This window comes from Tamandua tetradactyla, chromosome 13, assembly GCF_023851605.1.
Source record: "Tamandua tetradactyla isolate mTamTet1 chromosome 13, mTamTet1.pri, whole genome shotgun sequence".
NCBI lineage: Eukaryota > Metazoa > Chordata > Mammalia > Pilosa > Myrmecophagidae > Tamandua > Tamandua tetradactyla.
In genome coordinates this window covers 66,241,027-66,264,815 of record NC_135339.1, presented here as the reverse complement: position 1 = coordinate 66,264,815, position 23,789 = coordinate 66,241,027, and the positions used below count along the sequence as shown (strand labels likewise).

Sequence of the window (23,789 nt, the reverse complement as noted above, 5' to 3'; positions counted from 1 at the left end):
CTTTTTCAGCCTTGCTAGTAGCCCATCGATTTTATTGATTTTCCTGAAGAACCAACTTTTGGTTTTATTGATTCTTTCTATTGTTATTTTGTTCTCCCATTCATTTAACTCTGCTTTCATCTGTTATTTCTCTTCTTCAGTTCTTTGGGGGGCTAATTTGCTGTTCATTTTCAAGCTTCTCCAGGTGAGCAATTAAGTCCTCAATTTTTGCTCTTTCTCCTTTTTTAATAGGGGTGTTTAGGGCAATAAATTTCCCTCTCAGCATAGCCTTTGCCACAGCTCATAAATTCTGATAAGTTGTATTCTCGTTTTCATTCATCTCAAGATAACTACTGATTTCTCTAGCAATTTCTTCTTTGACCCACTCATTGTTTAAGAGTCTGTTACTTAATCTCCATATATTTGTGAAAGTTCTTGTTCTTTGGTGGTTATTGATTTCCATCTTCACTCCATTGTGATCAGAGAAATATTTTGAATAATTTCAATGTTTTTAAATTTAGTAAGACCTGTTTTGTGCCCCAGCATATTATCTGTCCTGGAGAATGTTCCATGAGCCCTAGAGAAGAATGTATATCCGGGTGTTTTGAGGTGTAATGACCTATATATGTCTGTTAAGTCTAGCTCATTTGTCAAATTGTTTAAGTTCTCTGTTCCCTTAATGATCCTCTGTCTGGTTGTTCTGTCTATAGAGCAGAGTGATGTATTGAAGTCTCCTATTATTATTGCTGAAATGTTTATGGTGCCCATCAGTTTTGCCATTGTCTCTCTCGTGAATTTTGGAGCTCCTTGATTAGGAGCATAGACAGTTATGATTGTTATATCTTCTTGTTTAATTGTCCCTTTTACTAATATATAGTGTCCTTCCTTGTCTCTTATGATGTCTTTACATTTAAAGTCTATTTTGTCAAATATTAGTTTAGCTATTCCTGCTTTCTTTTGGTTACAGCTTGTGTGGAACATCTTTTCCTATTCTTTCACTTTCGATCTATTTGTATCCTTGCATCTAAGATGAGTCTCTTGTAAGCAGCTTATTGATGGATTATATTTCTTAATCCATTCTGCCAATCTGTATCTTTTACTTGGTAAATTTAGTTTGTTAACAAAGTTATTACTAAAAAGGCATTTCTTGAATCCACCATCTTATCTTTTTAATTTTTGTCAGATCTATATATTCTTTTCCCTCTATCTCTTTTTATCCTTTAAGTTACCTTTACTGGTACTCTTCAATTCTGTGCCCTCCTCCAGACCTTCCTCTTCTGTCTTTTTAATTCAGCCAGCAGAACTCCCTTTGGTATTTCTTGTAGAGCTGGTCTCTTGTTGACATAGTCTCTCAGCATTTGTTTGTCTGTGAAAACTTTAATCTCTCCCTCAGTTTTGAAGGACAGTTTGGCTGGTATAGAATTCTTTGCTGGAAATCTTTTTCTTTCAGAGTCTTAAATATATCCTAACACTGCCTTCTTGCCTCCATAGTGCCAGTTGAGTAGTCCGAACTCAGTCTTATGTGGTTTCCCCTTGTATGTAGTAGATTGTTTTTCTGTTGCTGCATACAGGATTTTCTGCTTCTCATCAACATTTGACAGACTGATTAGTATGTGTCTTGGAATAGAGCTATTTGGATTTATTCTATTTTGGGTTCATTGGGATTCTTTGACTTGCATATTTATGTCTTTTATAAAGGTTTCCCCCATTATATCCTCCACTAATCTTCCTAGCCTTTTACTCTTCTCCTTCTGGGACACAGATTATTCTCATATTTGTGTGCTTTGTTTTGTCCATCATTTCCCTGAGATCCAATTCAAAATTTTCCATATTTTTTTGTCATTTGCTCTTTTGTATGTTCAAAATCAATGGTCCTGTCCTCTAGTTTGCTTATTCTTTCTTCTGCTGCTTCAAATCTGCTGTTGTGTGTCTGTAGTATAATTTTGATTTGGTCTACAGCATCTTTAATCTCTGTGATCACTGCTATTTCTCTGTTTATTCTTTCAGATTCCTCTTTATGCTTTTCTAGTGTCTTCTTCATCTCCTTTATATCATTAGCCATCCCACTAATTTTATTAGGTAAATTTATAATAACATCTTTGATTAGTTGTTCCAAAGTCTATGTCTACTCTGGTGTTTTAATTTGGTCATTAGACTGGGCTGTATCTATCTGCATCTTCATATGGTTAGTGATCTTCTGTTGTCTTCATGACATGTAAATATCCTGATAGGGTTACTTTGGATATTGATTTCCTTCACTAGTCTAAAGCTTTGTATTTACAGGATGGGTGTGGAGCAGGATGTGGGGTATGGGGAAGGGTACAACAGTGTGGTGACAGATTGTAGTGCAGGTTTACACATGGGTTGGAGACTTTATGCTGGTGCCTGTGAGCATGGGGTATGGGTCATAGGATTGTGGATGTGCAGTGCGGGGGCCATGGGGCCGAGTTGCAGTTCAGGCAGGCCTTGGAGCACAGGAGCAGGGCACCTTGTGGGGGACACAATGGTAGGGTGCAGCAGGTGATGGATGGGGTGCTGAGCATATGTGCTGGGGCTGGTATGTGGGCAGGATGCGGGTGGGTGCATAAAGTGTGTGGGTCGTAGGTGTCAGAATGTGGGGTACAGGGCACAGAAGTTGGGGCACAGGAAGGTAGGTGCTCAAATTGGTCCTTGTACAGAGTGAGGGGCCCAGGGGATCCAGGATGGAGATGCGTGACTGTGTAGGTACAGGGCACAGGTCATGGAGGTTGTGGGCCCTGGTGTAAGTCCACAGTTCCAGGGGTGGGGTGTGATAAGGGTGCCCACTTCTGCAGAGTGGGGCTATGTGGCACAGATGTTCCCAAGAGCACTTGCAGGTGTGGGAGAAGGGCACTTGTGCCGTTGGGTAGGGCAAGAGTGTGCACGTGTGTGGGCCAGGTGTGGTGGTGCAGGGGTCAAGAGGTCTGTGCAGGGATATGTGGGTGTATTGGTGATGGATTTGGCGGGCAGGGTCCTGGGTATGCTTGGATCTTGGGGGCATGGCCCTGGTGTGCACATGTGCAGAGTTCAGAGGCAGTGGGGTGGGACTGTGCCTGCCTGGGCTGGGGTTGGGTGTGGCCTGTATGCACAGATCAATGCTTGCCCAGAGCTGAGGGGGCATGGCATGAGTGGGCATGTGCATGTGCATGCATCTGGGGAGCTGGATGCTGATGCGCCTGTGCACAGAGCTCGGGGGCTGGGTGGGGTTGAATGACTGTATGGGCTGGGTGCGGGTGTGGCCCAGATATGAAGGTGAGCACCTGCAGCCTGGATACACGGGTGACCACATACAGGAGGCAGGGAGGAGGAGGGGGGCCCAAGGGCTGGCCACAGGTACACAGGTCTCGGGAGGTATGGGGCTAGACTGTGCATCTGTGAGGGTGAAGTGGGTGGGGCTGGGAAAGCACTGCATGCATGCCCAATGTGGGGGTGTGGGGTGGGGATGCATAGGAAGGGGGTCTGGGCAGGGTTTCTTGGAGCATGGTGGGGGGCAGGTGATGGGGTTCGGGTGCGTGGGGTGTGGGGGGAGTCATAGGTCATGGGGCAGGAGCAGCACGTGTGAGGGTAGCCACTTAAGGAACGCATCTTGGCTTACTTCCTTGTCCCCTTCTCCCTGTCCGTGCACTCCTAAGGGCTTCAGGCCTCGGTCTAGAAATGGACATGCTAGGCTGTTTGCACTAGCTGACTGGTCTACAGTTCTCTGCATCTCAATCCTTCTGCTTTTCCAACCAGGACCTCCCAATGTAGTATAGAAGACCCTCTCAGGTCACTTACACCCTGGAATCACTCTACCGGTCTTTTTTCTGTCCCTTCTCTAGCTTTTCTTTGGAGCAGGAGTGAACTTGGCCTATCCTATTACTCCATCTCCCTATGAATATTTTTAAAGAATGTGTTATTCTGTTTTTTATTTTTTTGGCAGGGGTTGGAGGTGGACAGGTAGATAGGTCAAAGTCTTTTTAATTCCTATTAGAGAAATCTAATTGTATTTGCCAAATTCTTGTGGCAAGGGCTTCCAATATAAAACTATATATGGTCTGATATTGGACATACTTGTCTTCTTCCAGACTTCAAAATAAGGATACATCTAACCTTTAAGTGCGTATTTGCTATAGCTTCTGTTAGATATCTTTTATCCCTTATATCTTTATTTCCTAAGAGTTTTTTTGTGAATTTATTGTGAAATTTATCAAATGCTTCTTTTTCTAAGAAGCCCAGTTTTTCTTCTCTCCTCTTTTGATGTAATATTGCATTGATAGATTTTCTAATGACAATGCATCTTTCTATTTGTCACATAGACATTGGTCATTTTAAGTAGTCCACTAGATTCAATTTGCTAGTGTTTTATTTAGGATTTTGATGTCTCTATAAGTAATATTGGCTTACTTTTTTACTATTTGAACTGTTATTTTACAGGGTATGATTGTAGGCTTGTTAATTTCTTCTTGTATTTTTTTCACATTTTTCTTAGATGCAAAAAGATGCTTGATTGAGATCTGCTGGATGGATTATTCCTTTCACCCTTTTTTTTTTAACATGGGCAGGCACCAGGAACCGAACCCAGGTCCTCTGGCATGGCAGGCGAGCATTCTTACCTGCTGAGCCACCGTGGCCCGCCCTTTCACCCTCTTGAAATATCTTTGTCTCTTTTAATGTTCTCAACTCAATATTTTGTTTTCTTTTTCCTGATATTAATGTATTTTGCTATATTTCTTTTTGTTAGCACTAACTATATATCTTTTTTCCATTCCTTTTTGTAAATACTACCTAGGATATTTAATAGCTAAGTTTAATTTAGTCACATTTATTATGGTTAATGATATGTTTATTAGACTTACTACAGTCATTGTATTTTGTACTTTCTATTTCATATATTTTCTAGTTATTTATTTTTTCCCTCATCCTGTCTTTTTGGATTGATTATGCTCTTTTTGTTATCACGATTCTATATTTTATTTACTATTTTGAAGTTATTATTCTGTTTCTGTTATTAAGAATTGTAACCCACATGCTTGTCTTCTGTTTTTCTAACATCTGGGGCAAATGTAGTCCAGATCACTACAGCATTGGCATTGCATGGGATCCTGTTACAGATGCAGAATCTCAGCCCCCTCCCATATGTCTGCAATCAGAATCCTCTTTTAACAACAACATCCCCTGATGTTTCATAGCACATTAAATTGGAAAAGCTCTGGTCTAGTGGGCATGGGTACACAAAGCCATCCCTCCAGATAAGACAAGAACCCCAAGGTGCTTTTGTTGTTGCTTTTAATTTTTCCAATTCCCTCTGCCCCCTTTCCCTCACTGATGTCATCTGAAATTATAGTTCCAGATTACTATTTTTAAAAACTCTTAAAAACATGTAAATTTTATTTAGAATTAAGTCTTTCTACCTAACCTTCCTTCTAGTTTTAGTACATCTTTAACAATCCTTTTAGAGGCTGGTTATTGGTGAATTTTCTGAGCCCCATGTCTGTAAATGCCTACTTGTTTCAGTTTGGTAAAAATGCTGGAATGTAATATTCCAGAAATGTATTGGCTTTTACAATGGTGATTCATCAGCTTACTGTGGTGGTTTGAATGGATTATGTGCTGAGGGAAAGCCATGGCTTAATCCTAACCCAATCTTGAGGAGGCCGCCCTTTCTTTAAACCCTATTTAGCATTGCACGTTAGGAATTTAATTAGATTATCTCTGTGGAGATGTGGCTCTGCCTGTTCTAGGTGGATCTTGATTACTTTACTGGAATCCTTTAAAAGAGGAAGTGCTTTGGAAAAAGCTTGAGAATGACTAGAACAGCAGAGCCACGAAGCAGAGAGCCCATGCCACCAGGGACCTTTGGAAAGGACGGAATTTGCCCCCTGGAGAGCTTCATGAAGCAAGAGGCCTGGAGAGGAAGCTAGTAGACTTGCCATGTTCACCATGTGTCTTTCCAGTTGAGAGAGAAACCCTGAACTTCATCGGCCTTCCTTGAGTGAAGGTAACCTCTTGTTGGTGCCTTAATTTGGAATTTTTATAGACTTGCTTTAATTGGGACATTTTCATGGACTTATAACCATAAATTAGCAACTTAATGAATTCCCCTTTTTAAAAGCCATTCTGTTTCTGGTATATTGCATTCCAGCAGCTAGTAAACTAGAACACTGATAAATTACAGTTCTTAGGTCATGAAAATGTCCAAGTCAGGACGTCAACAAGATAATACCTGGACTCTGAATACAGGCTGCTGGTATCTGGGACACCTCTGTCAGATGGGAAGGCACATTGGCCAGCATCTGCTGCTCCTTCACTCCTGGATTTTGTTGCTTTCAGTTTCTGGTTCCAGTGGCTTCCTCTCTGTGTCCTGCAGGTCCTCTCTCAACTTCCCTGGGGCTTTCTTTCTGAGCTCTCTGGGATTTTTTTAATGTCTTAAAGGATCCAGTAAAAAGGATTAAGACTCCCCTTGAATGGGCTGGGTCACAACTGAAATAACCTAAAATTCTACCCAGAATAGGTCTGCACCCACAGGAATGGATTAAAAGAACATGGCCTTTTCTGGGCTGCTAACAACAGTAAACGACCATACTACTCTATTTTGGCCACAAATCTGAATGATAGTTTGATGAACACAGAATCTGAGAGTCAATGTTTTTTCCCTTGGAAAATCTTATACAAAGCTATTGATCTCTCTGTAACTAATGTTGCTGATGTGTATCAGTCTGATTCTTCTCTCTTTGTAATTTTGTTTTCCTCTCTGGAAATGTTCTCAAACATTTCATGACAACATTTTTGTTTCTAGATCTGAGCCTGCTTGGAGCTTGATATACTCTTTAAGTCTCGAGTATTGGGGCTTTTGTTGAGTTTTTAAAAATCTTTCCTGTTCTCTTATTCTCTTATTCTCTCTTCTGAAGTCATAGCTATAGGAACATCTAGATATGACTTCCAAGTTTCTTTACTTTCTTTCATACTTTCTATCTCTTTATCCTTCTCTGTTATACACCCAGAGAGAATTTAGCTGACTCTGACAGATCACTGTCTTCCACTGTGTACATTTTGCTATTCAGCCAATCTATTGATTTTTGTTTGTTTGTTTCAAATATCACATTACCAAGTTCAGTAATCTCTTGATTCTTTTTATGGGATATAATGTTTTGCATTCCAGATTACTATAAAATTCTACTCTTCTATGGGTAACAAGTCTTCTGTTAGTTGAGTTTATTGTCTCTCTTCCATGGTCTTTTGTTCCCCCAAATATATGGTGACATTATTATTTTTATTATTGTGCGCTTATCTTTGTAATTGAAACTTCCTGTTATAATCCGGCGACATTGGCTCAATGTGACGAAGTATTGGAGGTCTGACTGCAGCATGTATTCTAGTCTATTTTCAATAAAAACAAAAGGACAGGTAGTTATGGAAAGTGTTTTGGAAGTCTATCCTGTGAGTGGAGGTATACACCATTCTTTCTGGTTGTGGATGTATTCCTTGGGCATTTCCCTATCTCTTCAACCCAAATATTTATTCCAGTTGCTTCCACCTGGAGGCAAACACTCCTGTTATTTCTGCTGGGCTTAGGGAGATTTACTGGATAGGGATGCATGCAGTCTGTATCTACTGCGTGTTCCTTATGGAGTAGCCCAACTAATCACTCTGTCGGTTACTTCTAGGTCACCCCTTTCTCCTGTATCTGATGTAGCTTCCACCTTTTGTAGAGAACTGTCTTGCAGGCATTTGGGATCATTACTGTGAGGCATCATTCAGATCCATCTGATTTTCATCTTTCAGGGGTTACTCTATTCCATGACACTGAGGCTCTCTCTCTCCACCCCCCCCCCAATTGCAGTAATGGAATTGTCTGTTTTACACTTCTTTTCTATTGACATTTGGGATTAGAACTGGAAAGGAAGATTGTAAAGCCAGTTCTTAGTTCACTATTTTCAAACTGAAGTCTCCATTTTTTTGTATAGGGTTGCGTATTTTTTATTCTTTGTAAAGGCTCTTTATGTGTTCAAGATACTAATACTTTCATATATGTTGTGGTGTGTGTCCTTTGCCTTTGAATTTTCAGAAATTATGAATTTTAAAGATAATTTTTACTACTGAATGTTTGAATATATATAAAATTAAAGAGAATAATACTATAATGAAATAATATTGTTTCATCTGTATCTACACCCACAAACCCCAGCCTGGATTATTTTGAAGAAAATCCAAGCTATTGTATCATTTTATCTTTAAATATTGCAGAATATATCTCTAAAAGATAAGGATTTTAAAACACATAACCACAATATCATTAGCACACCTAAAATATTTTTTAAATTCCTTAATACCATTCAATGAAGTGATGAAGTTATAATTTTTGATGTTGCATAGTTAGGTGAATGCATTTTTAAGAATTAAACTGTAAAACTTTAATGACAATAATAAATCCATAACTTAATTCTTTACTTGGTAGTTGCAGTTAGATAAACAAAGCATCTATTTTTTTATTGATTCCTATCTGAAGAGACTAGGAAAAATCATTTCTTTCAAGTTTAATTCTTTGCTTGTCACCATCCTTTCTATTTAAAAATTCAGGTTCTGATTATGATGGAAGAAAATGATACACTACCTAAAATGGCAAAACTAGAGCAACAGGAATTCGGCCTGGATCTTGAAGAACTAGAAAAGCTTCATGATGAAAGTGAGGAAGAAGTTGCAAAGGTATGGAAAAATCTGACCCACTATGAAGTTATATCAAGAAGAGTCAAAAGAGAGTAAGAAAGGGAACATTTCCAGAATAATTGTGAAAAAGAAATGAAAATTTTACCAGCGTATGAATGGAATGAGTCAGAGGATCATTGAATTTTGATGTCATAGGAAAGTAAAGTTTCTAGGTCAGCTGGCACCTGAGCTAGTCTCTCCTCTATGACATCCACTTCAGACATCCACAGCAGGCTGCAAGCTGTTTGACTTTGGCTTGGCTTGGCTCAGACTTGGAATGACCCCTCCTCTCCTGGCAGCAGGTTCTCCCACCCATTCACATTGACCACTCAGTCCCTTGCCTCCCTTCTCACCCTCCTATTGCTGCATCTAAGCTCATGTTTGACAGACCACTTGGCACCATGAACCTGCTTCTCTGGTCTGCTCAACTATATATCATTGGCAACTCACCCTTTTCACACTCCCCAACCCCTATCCCTGGGCCTCTGCTCCAAATCCCACTTCTTGTCACTCATCAAATTCCTATGTATTCCACAGAAAGCCTCCCTGATCCTCTGAGTCTGGCTTTGGTGTAGAAAAAGGCTCTATACATGTTGGTTTCTTTCATTTCGTTTTATTTCTCTTGAGCTCTGGGTTTTTGAAGAGTCTCAGTTTTGGATTGGGAATGACAATGGAACCAGACAGTCCTGGGAAGAATAGTATTAGCCACTGGCACCTTGGACCCAATGTGTTTGCAGCAAAATGCCAGACTCTGGGTAGAGTTAGCATTCTTACCTGCCAGGGATCCCAATCCTAAAGCAACCGGACTACTAGTCAGCCCCAGCCAGGATCTCAAAAATGGAGAAAAGATTGAAAAGACCCACAGTAAGAACCCAGACATAGTATTAAGGCTGAGCCTGGAAGTGTTGATCAAATGGCCCCAGTCATTTGGAGGGAGGTAGGAGGGGCTAAAAAACCTGCAGCTTTGACAACTGAGATGCCAAAACATCTGATAATTTAGGAAGGAAATAATTTAAATCTGTATTAACCATTGTCATGGTTAGGGACAGGTGTCAACTTGGCCAAGTTGTGGTACCTGTTCATCTGATTGGGCAAGCGCTGGCCTGTCTGTTGCAATGAGGACATTTCATAGGATTAGGTCATGATCATGTCAGCTACATCCACAGCTGATTCCATTTGTAATCAGCCAAAGGGGAGTGTCTTCTGCAATTAGTGATGCTAAATCCAATCATGGGAAGCCTTTTAAGGAGGACTCAGAGGAGACAGGTTGCATTCCTGCTTTGGCTGGTGAGCCTCTCCTGTGGAGTTCATCCAGGCCATCCATTGGAGTCATCGGCTTCGGAGCCTGCCCTGTGGATTTTGGACTCTGCGTTCCTACGGTCACGTGAGACACTTTCATAAATTTTATATTTGCAAGTGTTCCCTGTTGATTCTGTTTCTCTAGAGAACCCTAACTAATACAACCATTAACTCAATGGATCAAAATAAAAAAGAAATAAAATGAAAATTAAACAAAACCAATGGATCAAAACCAAAATTGATCCAAAATTAAACAAAACCAATGAATCAGAACCAAAAAGAAATAAAATAAGACCAAATTAAGCAAAAACAATGACTCAAAACCAAAAAGAAATAAAATGAAAATTAAACTTAACCAATGAAGCAATGAATAAAAAAGACACTTAAAATCTGGGGGCTACTCGATTCTGAGGCTTACTCATGTGAACCTTGTGTAGGTGGCAGAGAAGCTTAGACTACCTATAGGCATGACGAAGAGTTACTTCTGGAGGACTTCTTTTGTTGCTCAGATGCGGCCTCACTCACTCTAAGCCCAACTCTGCAAGTGAAATCATCATTCTTCCTGTACGTGGGACATGATACTGAGGGGCGAAAGTCTACCTGGCAGTGTGGGAGATGACTCCCAGGGATGAATCTGGCCCTGGCACCATGGAATCAACAATTCCATCCTGACCAAAAGGGGGAAAAGAAGTGTAACTAATAAAGTATCAGTGGCAGAGAGAGTTCAAATACAGACAAGAGGCTGCTCTGGTGGTTGCTCTTACACAAACTTCGGTTAGACATTGCTACCTATCATAACCTGCCAACCCCCAACCAGGACCATTCCAGCCAATCCTAAAGAACACCCAGGGCAATATACAAGATTATACATCTGCAATCTCCAGATGGGTCCGTGGTCCAAATAAGTCCTGACACCTAGAGGGCCCACCCTCTCCAGAACATCAGATAGTTCCATCTTCCTACCACATATTAGTGACAGACCCAATATGGAAAATTTAGAATGGCCATAGCCCAAACACCCCTATAGAGAAGGATGGAAAGATCTAGGGTGATGGTGGAGTTATACAGTGAAGATAGGATTTAACAAAGGAATGTGATTGCTGAATCATTAAATTGATATCTCTTTTAGTCTCCAGTATCTTACAGCAGCTAGAAGTAAAAACCTAAAATTGTGGAATTGTAATCCATGTCAACTCTGAAATATGTTCTACAGCTAATTATGGTGCTGTGCTTTGAAATTTGTAGCTTTTTTGTAAATATGTTATTTTTTGGAAAAAAAGTCAATTGTGATGATAAAAAAGTATTTAAGCCCTCTAGCCTCCTATATTCTGGAGTGGCTAAAAGGAAAAATCTAAGAAGATTGTATGGTAGCCCATGACAAACTCTGGGTTCTGTCCTGTAACTGCTTGTTGAAGAGTACTTTGAAAGCTATTGCTTTTTATTCTTTACTTTGTATATATATTATACTATACAATAAAAAAGTAAAAAAAAAAAAATCTGGGGGCTCCTAATCTTAGCTAGCTTCCTAATAATTCAGTCCACAAAGTTAAATGCCAGAAAGCCCCTGAAGAGGATACTGAGGGATCAGGATCATGAGTCTCGCTTTTTGTCAGATCTTTTGGCAAATTCTATTAAGCTGGGAATACTTAATTACTTAAATATTAAGTAATAGAATTTCTTAAGCATAATTAATTGAGGTAATGGAGATGTTTCTAAATGGGGAAATGTAAATGATATGCTCCCAAAGTAGTTCAGAGTTTTTTTTAATCATGAATATAAATGATAGAGTAATTAAAGTAGTAAAGACCCCAAGGCAGGGGTCACAAACTGGCAATTCAGATATTTGCTGACCAAAATTAAGCTGACATTTAGAAATCTGGCACCTTCATAAGTATACAGATTTCAAGCTTCTCTAATAAAACAGGAATATTTGGCCCAGTGGCTCTGCACCCGCATCCCCAACCCTGGCCACCCCTGCCCTGCAGCTGATGCCCAGACATGTCTGTGTTGGAATCTCCAGCTCTGCCTCACCACAAGACCCTCCCTTTAACCCAGCCAGATGCCTGTCCTCACATCTCACTTCTCTCCTGTATTGGACCTGCCACCATTAGAGGCATCTGGGTTGATGTCCCAATTGTAAAGGAAGTTGATTCCAAGCTACAGACATAAGTTTTTAAAGACAGGGATGTGTAACTCCAAAAGTGCATCTCAGCACATGGCAGCTTGATGTACTGGAGAGAGACAAACTCTGTAGTAGTTAGGTAGGTGTCAACCTGGCCAGGTGATGGTATCCAGTTGTTCTGTTGCTGTGGCCTTAAATTATCAGCATGTAAAAGTCATCTATGGCTGATTACATCTGCAGTCACCTAAGGGAAGTGACTTCTGCAATGAGTGGTGTTTAATTTAATTAGCTGGAGGCTTAAAAGACAAAGGTCAGAAGAAAGCTCAGCAGCTCAGACCTAGATGTTTGGAAATGCAGAAAGGACATAGCCTGGGGAAAGCTGTTTGAACCCAGAAGCCTGGAGAGAGGGTCACCCGACATTGCTGTGTACCTTCCTATGTAACAGAGAAACCCAGATGAAAGCTAGGTGCCTTTCTTCTGAAGAACTGTAAATTTGCAATTGTATAAATCCACTTTATAAAAGCCAATCCGTCTCTGGTGTATTGCATTTTGGTACCTTAGCAACTAAAATAAACTCTGTACTAAATGTGAAGTGTGGGTAGAGTTAGTGAATTCACAATTGAAATTATTTTCAGTTTAAGAGACCATGTTTTCATTTTCATCATTTTTTTTTATCTACTTTCTTCAAGATAAGAAAAGATGTAGAGATGGATAACCTAGCCAAGAGATATTTAACAGACCTTATAAAAGAAGAATGTTGGAATTCGATGGCAGTGAAAGGGCGAGCTCTTAAGGTAATACATATAGCCCAGGTACAAAACATTGACTGATGAGAATTCCACCAAAAGCCTTATGGCAGAAAACTAAAAAATAAATTTGAGGAACTTACACATAACAAAGAATGCAAAGCAAACCTTCCCCTTTCATATTCAGAAGCCTGTAGATTTCACCCATATGTGTCACTTTCTCTTAACCCATTTTCCCTCTCTGCTCCATTCTCATGTGTTTCCAAGCCAGCATCTCTCAAGATTTGTCCTAACACTCCTTGCCTTCTTTCCTGTATGACTTAATATCTGACTATTCTGTAAGGCCACCTCAGTCACAGTTCACACAGATTGAAAGCTAGATATACTGTTGTTTACCTTCCATCTGTGCCGGCCTTCGCATTTCCGAAAGGGCTGTTTTTCATGCTGTTGTATTGAGAATCCTCCTGACATAATTTCCATCTTTGTGTAGGATGACCAAAAGTCCCAGTTTATGTCTATGGTACTAGAATAACTATTAACAGGACTATTAAACATAAAGTATATGGCCTCCCTATGTTTATGTGACTGAGTATGGCTGTAGAATAGGGTTCCTCAATCTTGGGTGAGCTTAACAGTTAACATTTGGAACCGGATAATTCTTTGTTGCGGGGGCCTGTCCAGTGCATTGTAGGATGTTTAACATCATCTCTGGCTTCTACCTACCAGACACCAGTAGCAGTTCTCACCCCAGTCGTGACAGTCACAGATGCCTCCAAACATTGCCAAACATCCCCTGAGGGATAGAATCACTCTTGTTGAAAATCATTGCTCTAGAAATAAATTCTTCACAAAATATAGTAATTTTATATAAACATTACACTAATAGCAACAAAATAGTATTGTTCTATTTTAAAGATGTTTCCCTTGTCAGTGATATTCTATAAGTTGATTTTAATGAGAGAAAATACCTCTGACTTCACCCTGAGATATGCAAAATTTTACTGAAGTTGCTTTATTTCATCTTCCTTTTTTCCCCAAGTGTTTTCACATCCCCTATGTGGTCGAGAACTTCCCAATGAAAGAGCGCACAGCTGAAGAGTTGAAAGAATTGGAGAGTGTTTTACAGCAAAAGAGAATTGAAGCAGAATGTCTTAAAGTACAGTTTTAAGTATATATGTTATTAAGAATGATGCTTTTTATTTCAGGGCCTCCTTCAGACAGAATTGAGTTGGCATATAATTTAAGATATAGATTGTATTTATATTTTTGTTCCCTTGTTCATTTGTAGAATATATGTTAATGAATATCATATGTTCACACAAATGAATCCTTTACAAATGAATCCTTTACAACACTGGCTAGCCTTCAAATATGAAGATATACTGAAAAAATGAGATTTGGAGGTTTTTCTTGCCCTAGTCAGAGACTGTCTTCATCCCACCAATATTCTTTTAATCCTGCCTTAACACAGGAATTACGTTTTAAGGTAATTGAGCAAGCTTGAAATAGAATCTGTTTTGATAGAATTATGGTTTCCTAAAGCATCCCCAGCTTCATTAGCTGAATTTTTGTCCAACCACTCATATATATAGCCCGTTTTATATAGCTTTGTTTTTGTGAGAACTTTGCATCTGCTCTTTTTCTGAGATATAAAATGAAGGCATACATAATTCTTATACCTACCAGTCGTATATGAACTAGTTCCTTTGCAAAATATGAAGAGAAGATATATTTTTAATGCTGAAGTACCAAAAAGACTCAAACTATTTATAAGCAGGTGTCAGACTGACACATGCATATAAATATTATATATTATCAAGAACAATTTTTGTTCTTTTGATCTATCCACAGTTTATCCATTTCTGAAGCTTTAATCTATACTGTAGCAATTTTTTAGTCTTATCACTTTGAATTCAGTTGCTGATGAGAGAATTTAACGTTTTAAAGTGATTGTTGAGATCACTGATTGTCACAGAATTGCCCTTTAAAGAATTCTTATCATTGAATAATTTCCATGCCATCTTTTTCTATATTTAGCTACGGAAGGAAATTGTAGAAGTTCAGTCTGCAGTTACATTGGTTAAAAAGCATCATGAAGAGGAGGATGAAGAGGAAGAAGAAAACATAGCAATAAAAGATACCAATTTGCCCAATTACCTGCTTGGCAGTCTGAGTACTGATTTTGGGGTAGATACCTCTTTATTGTCAAGCCAATTGGAACTTCATTCCAGAGAGGAGAAAATCAACCAAATTATATTACTGAAGGTGGGTGGATCTTCTCTTTGTTCTTGAAAATCTCTAAAACTCCCACATCAGATATTTTACAAGGGCTCATATTGAAATCTAATGCCCATCAAATGATGAATTTACAATAGATGGAATAGCGTCCATGCCCTTGAGATAGAGCTGTGTACAAGAGTCATTTTCATTGATTCAGACTGGGTTCTGTATGAAGAATGTTTCTAAAGAACATTCTTCACTGGCTGGCACCACAAGCCAATCTTCTGCCTGAATCTTCAGTAAGTTCAAAGAGAAAACAAACCCTTGAATGCCATCGTCTATGTAATCCAGTGTCAATTATAATTTCCTCGTCTCGTTAACTTGGGGAAATACAGTTTCCTCTCTAAAATTTCTGTAAGTTTGGAGGCTTAGGGATAAGGTACTGGGTTCCCTCTGAATCTGAGCACTGCTCCTGACTTTCCACCAAACGCGTCAGTCTCAGAACACATCTGTACATGGAGAAGACCCTACTGAAGGTTTTTGACAATGCAAGGACTGAGAGTGTACCAATGCATATAGTTGAAATTTAATGTTGGCCATTCCTGTTCATGAAAGTCCTTCAGTTCTGAATGCAGTTTGAGCTTCAGCTTCCTGCCATGTTACTCAGCTCTCTCTTCCCATACTTTCTTTTTCTCCTCCAACCCCTGAAGTCTCTGTTCATTTATGCTCAGAATTGTTTGGTCATCTTTTTTGTTGCTCAGCTTCCACTGACTCAGGTCCTCAGGGTCTCACTTTCCTGTCACTTAAATTCTGGTGCAAGCTTTTAAGATAATTTTCCCACCCTCCTTCATTGAATTCATCTTCAGTAGGATAGAAATATATAGTAAGCTTTGTAAAATAAAGGCTACATTGAGTTGACCCATTGCTGTACCCATCAACTGTGGCAATCCAGTTGAACCCACTGCCACGTTAGAAATGAACTAATCTAGCAGGCTAGCTTAGGTTCACTTCCAAATTGAGAATGATCTGTCCATATAGGTGAAGAACACTGTGCGTAGCTGTGCTTCTTTGGAAGAAGCATCCTCTCTCCACATCACTCCCAAATTGGGTTTCCAAAAAAAGACATTTCCCAACTTAAACACTGCATATTGCTTTTTTAACTTTTTGATGGATTTTTTAAAAACATACTCAAGAGTAGACAGAACAATCCAAAGAGCCTTCAAGAACTCATCACCAACTTCAGCATTTATCAACACACCTGCATATTGAATTATAACTTACATTTCAGGAGCAGTTTGTAATATAACAGTTGTGCTGTTGCTTTAATCTTACACCTGATTAGATGCTACTGTAGATTATTAAACCAAGAAATGACTTAATATGAACAGTATTTTTGAAAGATCAACTTACCTGATAATTTGCAGAATGACAAAGGAAAGTAAAACGGTATGATTGTGTTGCCAGTAAAGATATAATATGTAATGTATTTTCATATTGGTATTTCAGGATATCATTTACAAAGTAAAAACTGTTTTTAATAATGAGTTTGATGCTGCATATAAACAAAAAGAGTTTGAAATTGCACGTGTGTTGGAAAGAAATGAAAGAATTGAAGAAATTATTTTAGATCTAGAGTTGGAAGAAAATGTCTGGCAACCAATATTTGAAGACTGCGAGAAGCCAGAGAGAACCCTTGTCGTGGAAAATAAAGAGGTACTGGCTTGCTATGTCACCCTTTCTCTTCTTTATCTTGACATTTTCCTGATCTCTTATTTATTCATCTTCTTTACACTACTGGAAGCAACTGTATTACGTAGCATGCTTAGTTACAAGTACCAAAAACAGTTGACACAGCCTCTGCAATAAAGAGGGTTTCATTTGTGAATCCCATGAAGTCCAGGAAAGACTTGGGCACCAAACCTAGAGGGAGGGAGGAAGCAAAGTTTGAACCTTGTGAGGAGTCCAGGAGTCCTTCTCCTTCATCTCTTAGCAAATTTCTCCCTAACTTTCAGCTTCCTTTAGCCGTTTCCGCTTTATATCTCTTACACTTCAGAGAGCAGTTCATTTGAATTAGACTCTCTTAATCCCAATTCTAGATTTGCCTGAGCAGGGCTCCTAAGCCCAGCTTGGGTCTAGTGCTTGTGTACAAGGAAGTCAGCTCATGCTATAGGAACAAGGCTGAGGGAGCACCAGTAATTATTTAGGTTATTAGGATGATATGGTTCTCAGAGAAAGGAGGCTCACTGGACAGTCCTCTTAAAAGGTATTTAGTACAGAGATAGTTGCAAATAAATCCTTAAAGAAAATTAAAATATGACCATATCTTAATTAAAAAAAGACTACATTAATGCAAAACAGTATTAGGGAAACTGTGTGCATCAGTGAGAAGGGGTTCATGGGAGGAAACTCTATCTTTCTCTGTTCTTTCTGCATGACTTTTCTGTAAATCTACAACAGCCCTAACAAAAAAAATTTTAAATGCTAAAAGAATACTTAAAGAAAACCCCTTGCTTATATATTACCTCCATTTTACAGATGAGAAACTGAGTCAAAGAGAGGTGAAGTAGCTTGCCCACAGTGACAAAGCTAGGGCGTAACACAGCTGGAGTTTGAACCAAGACTATCACACCTCAGTCTGCCCTCCTAACCTCTACACTCCACTGTGTGTGTGTTTAAGCAAATTGTTTCTTCCTGAACCAGATTCTTGCCATATCACCCAAAACCCTGGAGCAGGGTGATATGAAGGACGTCATTCTGACCCTCTTGGGAGGATCCTGCTGTGGGCAGTCACTCTGCATAATTAATGCCAGAAAGGTTTCCTCCTCTCTTACTCTAATCCAGTCTATATTCAGCTGAGTGATCTTGTTACAAGACAAAACTTATTATGTCCCTCCCCTACTTAAACCTTTTCAGTGACTGCTCATTTCATGTAGGATAAAACCCACAAGCCCCTTCCTGTCTGACCACCCCTGGCCCACTTCTTTTCCAGCCGCTTTTCTGCCTTCTTCCATCTGGCCACACTTGCATTCTCACAATTCCTTGACATCGCAAGCTCTTGACATCCCAGGAACCCCATTCTTAAAGACTTGGCTTAGGTGGCAGTCTTTGGACCACCCTTACCCCATCACCCTCAATCTAAATCAAGTCTTCTGTTATAATCTTTAGTAATAAGATGGCTTTTTGAACTAATAGAAAAGTAGAGTCTATTGTTCCAACTCTTCATTTTAGACCCAATCTTTTTCATTCCAAACTAGGAAATCGATTGCAAAATTTGGATAGTCTGTTTAATTTCTTTACTCCCTTGCTAACCTCTTGCCAGCATGTGAAAGGAAAGTTTGATTTGAGTTTTGTAAGAACAACAGCAGGAAACTGTATTGTCTCTTGCAGATTAAAGCCAGCAAACATGTGAATCTGTGGCAAAAAGCCAAAGCAGAATTGATTGTGACCCGTGAAATGGAGCGATGGCTTTCATCACATGTATGTAGTTTTGCTTAAACAGTACTTAAGATCCTCTTTCCTTTTTGGGATACTTGTTCCTAGTCTGATGTGCTAGTTCTGTGCTCATACTCCACGCCTTTGTCCTGTTCAGTGGTCACTCGAATCTCAGTTGGATTCCTCCTCTTCTTCCTTCCACAGTTCACTTTCTGCCAATCCAAAATGCAGTCATTCTAAGGCTGGGTGGGAGGCTGCCCCTGGTGCTGCCCACTGTGGGCAACCCTCTGTCTTAGCTGCCCTCTCTGACCTTGGTTCTTTCCCAGAGCACAGACATGAGACGCCGAGCCCTGATGGACATGATGGGTGGTGTTTTGGAAGTCAAGAAGGAAGACATTCTGAGAATGGTGAGATTCCAGCCATCATCACAGAAGGTGGAATGGGCTAGAAAGAGCTGCATACATTTTTACCACTTTTGTCTTACATAGACCTGTGTTTTAGAAATTCTACAGCAATAAATATTACACAACCTCTTAGTTGGTAATAAACATACCACATCAGACAAATAAAAAGAGGCTTGAATCCTCAGATTTGCCTTCCAACCTGACAACTAACAAACTAACAAAAAACACAGTGTTTTTGCCAACTTCGCAGAAGGTGGGGGTTAGCTCTGCACCTGCAATCTTCTATATGTACCAGGGAACATTTCCTCTGATACCTGACATGGGTGTTCTGGAGCTCAGGCATAGTTCTAGCTACAGAGCTCAACACATACCACTGTCTGCCACCTCAGAGGCTGTGTCCCAAACTGCCCAACCTTTATTGTGTCACAGAAAAACAGTTAATTTTTTTCATATCCTTTGGTCAAAGTGTCTGGTCGTTGCCCCTGCCAACGTAAAGTATTACACCCTTTAAAAGGTGTAATATTACACCCTTTAAAAGGACTCTTTAAAGGATAATTCTGAGCTTTTATAGTACTACTATATTTATGCTTGAACTAGAATAAATGCTTTCCTTTATAACTTTAGGTGATTCCTCAGCCTGCTTTTATGGCAAAATCTGATGCTTTATGGTCTGAAGAGGAAAGGAAACAATTCAGAGAGTACGAGAAAAAAGTCAAGGAGTTAAATGAAGAAAGAGATAAGTATAGAAAGGTTAGAAGAATAAACGACTAATATAAACTACCAAATCCGGGGTTCCGCTTCATTATCTTTTCAAATTAAATGTTCTTTATTTTCTCAGTGTCTTTAGTAGCTTAAGCATAGTTCTTCAGCTTAAATTTGAAAGAGAAATGCATAATACTATGTTTGGTATTTGGAGGAACGGGTGGAGATAAATGTTTAGATTTAGAACAACTTAAAACCAGAAGAATATCTAGCAATGGTTAAGAAAATTCTTATCGACTTCCACATTTCCTGCATTATTACAATCATTCCTCAAAATGTTTAATGAACACCTATTGGAGTGTGTGCCAGGCACTGCCAAGTATTGCTTTATATAGTTTACATTGGTTTAACTTCAGTAATGCTTTTGGTTGATTTATTCTCTAGCTCAAGGAAAAGATTTGAGAAAAGAGTGACACAATTAATGCAACATATACTTTACAATGTTAATATGGGGTTTTGCAATGCAATTCTGCTACTGTTCCTCTTTCCATTGCAAAGAAATTTATATTCCCACATTACAATTTTTTATAATTATAATTGAAATGTAAAAGATGATGATAATATTGAGCCAAGAAAATAAGATTTATTCTTGTGAAGAAGAAAAATCATGTTATCATACGAGGCAGGGCAGTTTGTCAGCTTTATGGTGACTATATCTCATGAACAACTCTTTTGAACCTTATTGTTAACCTGTCCCTTTTTTATTCACTGGCATTTCAAACAGTGTCCTTAGTGCATTTTATCCTAAGATAGTGCTGGTTTAAAAATCAAAATGAGTAGTCTGAAAAGAAGTGAAGATTTCAAGGCCTTCTGGAGTAGAGCTGCCTAGGTGATGGCCATTCCAAGCACTTACTCATGGCCTTGTCTTGTAACAGTCCCCTGCCACACCCTTACTCCCCTGCTCCGTGGCCATACTCACCTGATAATATCCCAGTCTTGACTGAATCCATTGTTCTGCTTCTTCTGCACCTGCATCCATGCAGTGGACAAGGCAAAAATACTGACTGTATTTTAATGTAATTTAATGACTGTAGTCTTAATTGGGTCTTGAGAGCTGCCCAGTGATGCTATTACATTTTGTCCCTAGCCCAGTGCTAGGGATATGGGTTTCCACATCACCTGGGGATCTTACTTAGAATGCAAATTTGGATTCCGTAGGCCAGGATGGATGTAGGGATCCTGAGAATCTGCATTTCTAGCAAACTCCCAGGTGCTACCACTGGTGCTGGTCAGTGTTCCACACTTTGAGTAGCAAGATCCTAGAGGACCATTTCATACCTTCTCTGCAGTCCTCAAACCTCCATCACCTGACCCTCAACTCACTTTCTATTTTCTATTTAAGTAGGAGATTGAGAGCGACTAGGAGGGATCTTTCCCTTCCCTCTCACCAGGCTGCACTGAATCCATAGTCTCCCTGCCTTTCTGTTTCCCTGGATGAAAGGACCTTGCACCCAGCCAACACTGGTCTTCCACTTGTGTGCTGGATCCCATCCCATCTCACCTACTTGATGTCATTATTTTGATAATTTCCCCTTCTTCTTCCTATATCATTATTTTTTCCCTCCCTACTGGATTATTCCCATCGACATGCACACATGCTGTCACATACCTAATCTTATTTAAAGGGGATATAGGAGTTGTTTGTACTATTCTTGTAACTTTTTGGTTACTATAAATTTATTTCAAAATAAAAAGTTAAACTCCCTTGGCCCCACTTTCCCCTTGATCCACTCTCCCATGCCTCTGCACCCCTTCACAGCAAAACTCAGAAGAAAGTCTGTGCTCACTCCCTCAAATTTCTCTCATCTCAGTCTTAGAAAAAAGTTTATTATGGAAAATGTGAAAGATTTATAAAAGTAGAGAGGATGGTTTAATGACCTTTACCAGCTTCAACAATTATCATCTCTTGGCCTATGTTGTTTCAATTTATCCCTACACCTATCCCTGAACCTGAATTATATTTTTTACTGATTTTTATTTTGAAATTATTCAAACCTTCAGAAAAATTATATGAATAGTACAGTGAACATCCATATTCCTCCACCTGCAATCTTCAGTTTTTGATATTTGTTCTCTATTTTTTATCGTTGGCTGAATTATTTGAGATAAGTTGCAGATATCATATGAAATATGTATGCTAATACTGTAGCATAAAAATCTCCTAAGAATGAGGACATTCTCCTACATAGCCACCACAGCGAGAAGTTTAATATTAATATAACATCATTACCTAATATATAGTTCATATTCAAATTTCCACAGTTACTACAATGATGTCCTTCATAACGTTTGTTTTTTTTTTTAACCCAAAATTGAGTCAGTTGCACTTAGTTTTATGTCTTTTGGTCTCCTTTAATATAGTTTTGTGGGTGTGTGTTCCATGACATTGATGTTCTTTTACAAACGTAGGCAGTTGTTTTGTAGAATGCCTCCTTCAACTAGTATTTGATTATGTGCTCGTTATTAGATTTAGGTAAAATATTTTTTTTTACCATAGCACCACCTAGGTGATGCTGCATCATTCTCGGTGCATCACTTCAGGAGCTCATTGCATCACTTGATGTCGGTTGGCCCCATTGTGGGGGTTGTTAAGTCTGATCACTTGGTAAGTGATGGTCGGCCAATTTCATTATAGAAATCCTTTTTCTTCTTTCTATTTAAGAGGTTATCGGTTGAGGTGACATTTTGAGACTATGTGACTCTTCTGCTATGCTAATATCGTATTTTCACATCCATTGATGATCCCTGAATCAATTATTACTGTGGTGACTGGAAAATGAATGACGCCTCTGGCCCCATGCCCTTTTGAATCCCTTCTTTTTGATGCTCTAGTAGCTCCTCTTCTCACCCATCTACTACTACTACTACTACCCTAATCCAAACCACCATCATCTTTCACCTGCACTAATCTCCCTGCTTTTCCTTTCATCTTGATCCTGCATCCCTCCCATTTCTTCTCTTATCACCTTCTCCTTCATTAACTGCTCCAGCTCCACTGACCTCCTTGATGTTCTCCAGCAAACACTTGGCTCAAATGCCTGCTGTTTATTCTTGCTATAGGCTCTTGACACATGCTCTATTCTTTGCCTAGAGCGCTCCTATTCATTGAGCCACGTGGCTTGCTCTCTTACCTCTTTGGATCTCTGTTCAACTGTTACCTCATCTTCGTACACAGCTTCCCACCCCACCCTTACTGTTCTATCCCCCTTCCATGGCTCTATTATTCTCCACAGTATTTATCACTTCTTTATTTTTATTTGTTTATTTATTGTCTATCTTTTCTATTAGGATATGATATGAAAGCAGAGAATTGGTCTGCACTGTTCATTGCTTTATTCTGGGTTTTTAGAACTATGCCTGACCCATAATAGACACTCAATACTTGTTGAATGAGTGAATGAAATTATTAACCCAGCTGGGAATTCATAGATTAAAAGATCCAACCTCTGCCTCAGGAACTTACAGTCTGATCAGCTCAAATCAATACATTCTTAAATTGCAAGCCATTTCATGTTTTTTTTCAGGGCTGGGAGAAATTCCTGGTGTGATGGATTTCTGTGTTTTTCATACATACTTCTCTCTTTCCAGCACCTGATACAGACCGTTTTTTTTTCCAAAATTAGGTTTTCCCAGGTATCTTTAAGGAAAAGTGACATCCATGTCTTTAATAACTATTCCTTGATTGCCTGCTGTCTGTTAACACTGGGTTGGGTCCTGAGGGATATGTAGTAAATAAGGTAGACGTGGCTCTGCTCCTCTTGGTGTTCACTGTCTGGGCTGCAGGGTGTTTATACTAACCAGATTCTCACATGATAATTAAACTACAGTGTGATAAATTAGGAATGACGAGTTCAGGATGTTTCTGTGCCAGGAGAAACCAAGGCATACTTCAGTCGGGAGCTCTTGGTACCCACCATGTCCCCTTTACAGCCTGGTATACCCATCCCCTAGCTGCTATGAGTGCCGCAGCTACAGACTTACCCCGAGTCCTTCTCTGGAGTGATGAGAGCATCCGTATCCAGAGACTCATACGAGGTTATTCCAATACCTCCACCTAGGGCGACAATGGCTGACTGATGGGGTGGGGGTTACAGATATCCAGTTACCCTTGCCTCAAGGTGAGAC

At 39.4% G+C, this 23,789-nt stretch overlaps 1 protein-coding gene across 10 annotated transcripts in view; it reads left to right on the top strand.

Moving 5' to 3' along the window:
- Nucleotides 1-23,789, top strand: part of CFAP43 (cilia and flagella associated protein 43) — a 165,500-nt gene that overhangs the window by 121,764 nt on the left and 19,947 nt on the right. For all 10 annotated transcript variants that reach the window (XM_077125944.1, XM_077125940.1, XM_077125939.1 and 7 more), the window contains 8 exons: nucleotides 8,554-8,679; nucleotides 12,790-12,894; nucleotides 13,886-14,002; nucleotides 14,884-15,111; nucleotides 16,573-16,779; nucleotides 18,454-18,543; nucleotides 18,825-18,905; nucleotides 19,527-19,652. In XM_077125944.1, the coding sequence (XP_076982059.1) occupies nucleotides 8,554-8,679; nucleotides 12,790-12,894; nucleotides 13,886-14,002; nucleotides 14,884-15,111; nucleotides 16,573-16,779; nucleotides 18,454-18,543; nucleotides 18,825-18,905; nucleotides 19,527-19,652 (1,080 nt within the window). The remainder of the gene's footprint in view (nucleotides 1-8,553; nucleotides 8,680-12,789; nucleotides 12,895-13,885; nucleotides 14,003-14,883; nucleotides 15,112-16,572; nucleotides 16,780-18,453; nucleotides 18,544-18,824; nucleotides 18,906-19,526; nucleotides 19,653-23,789) is intronic.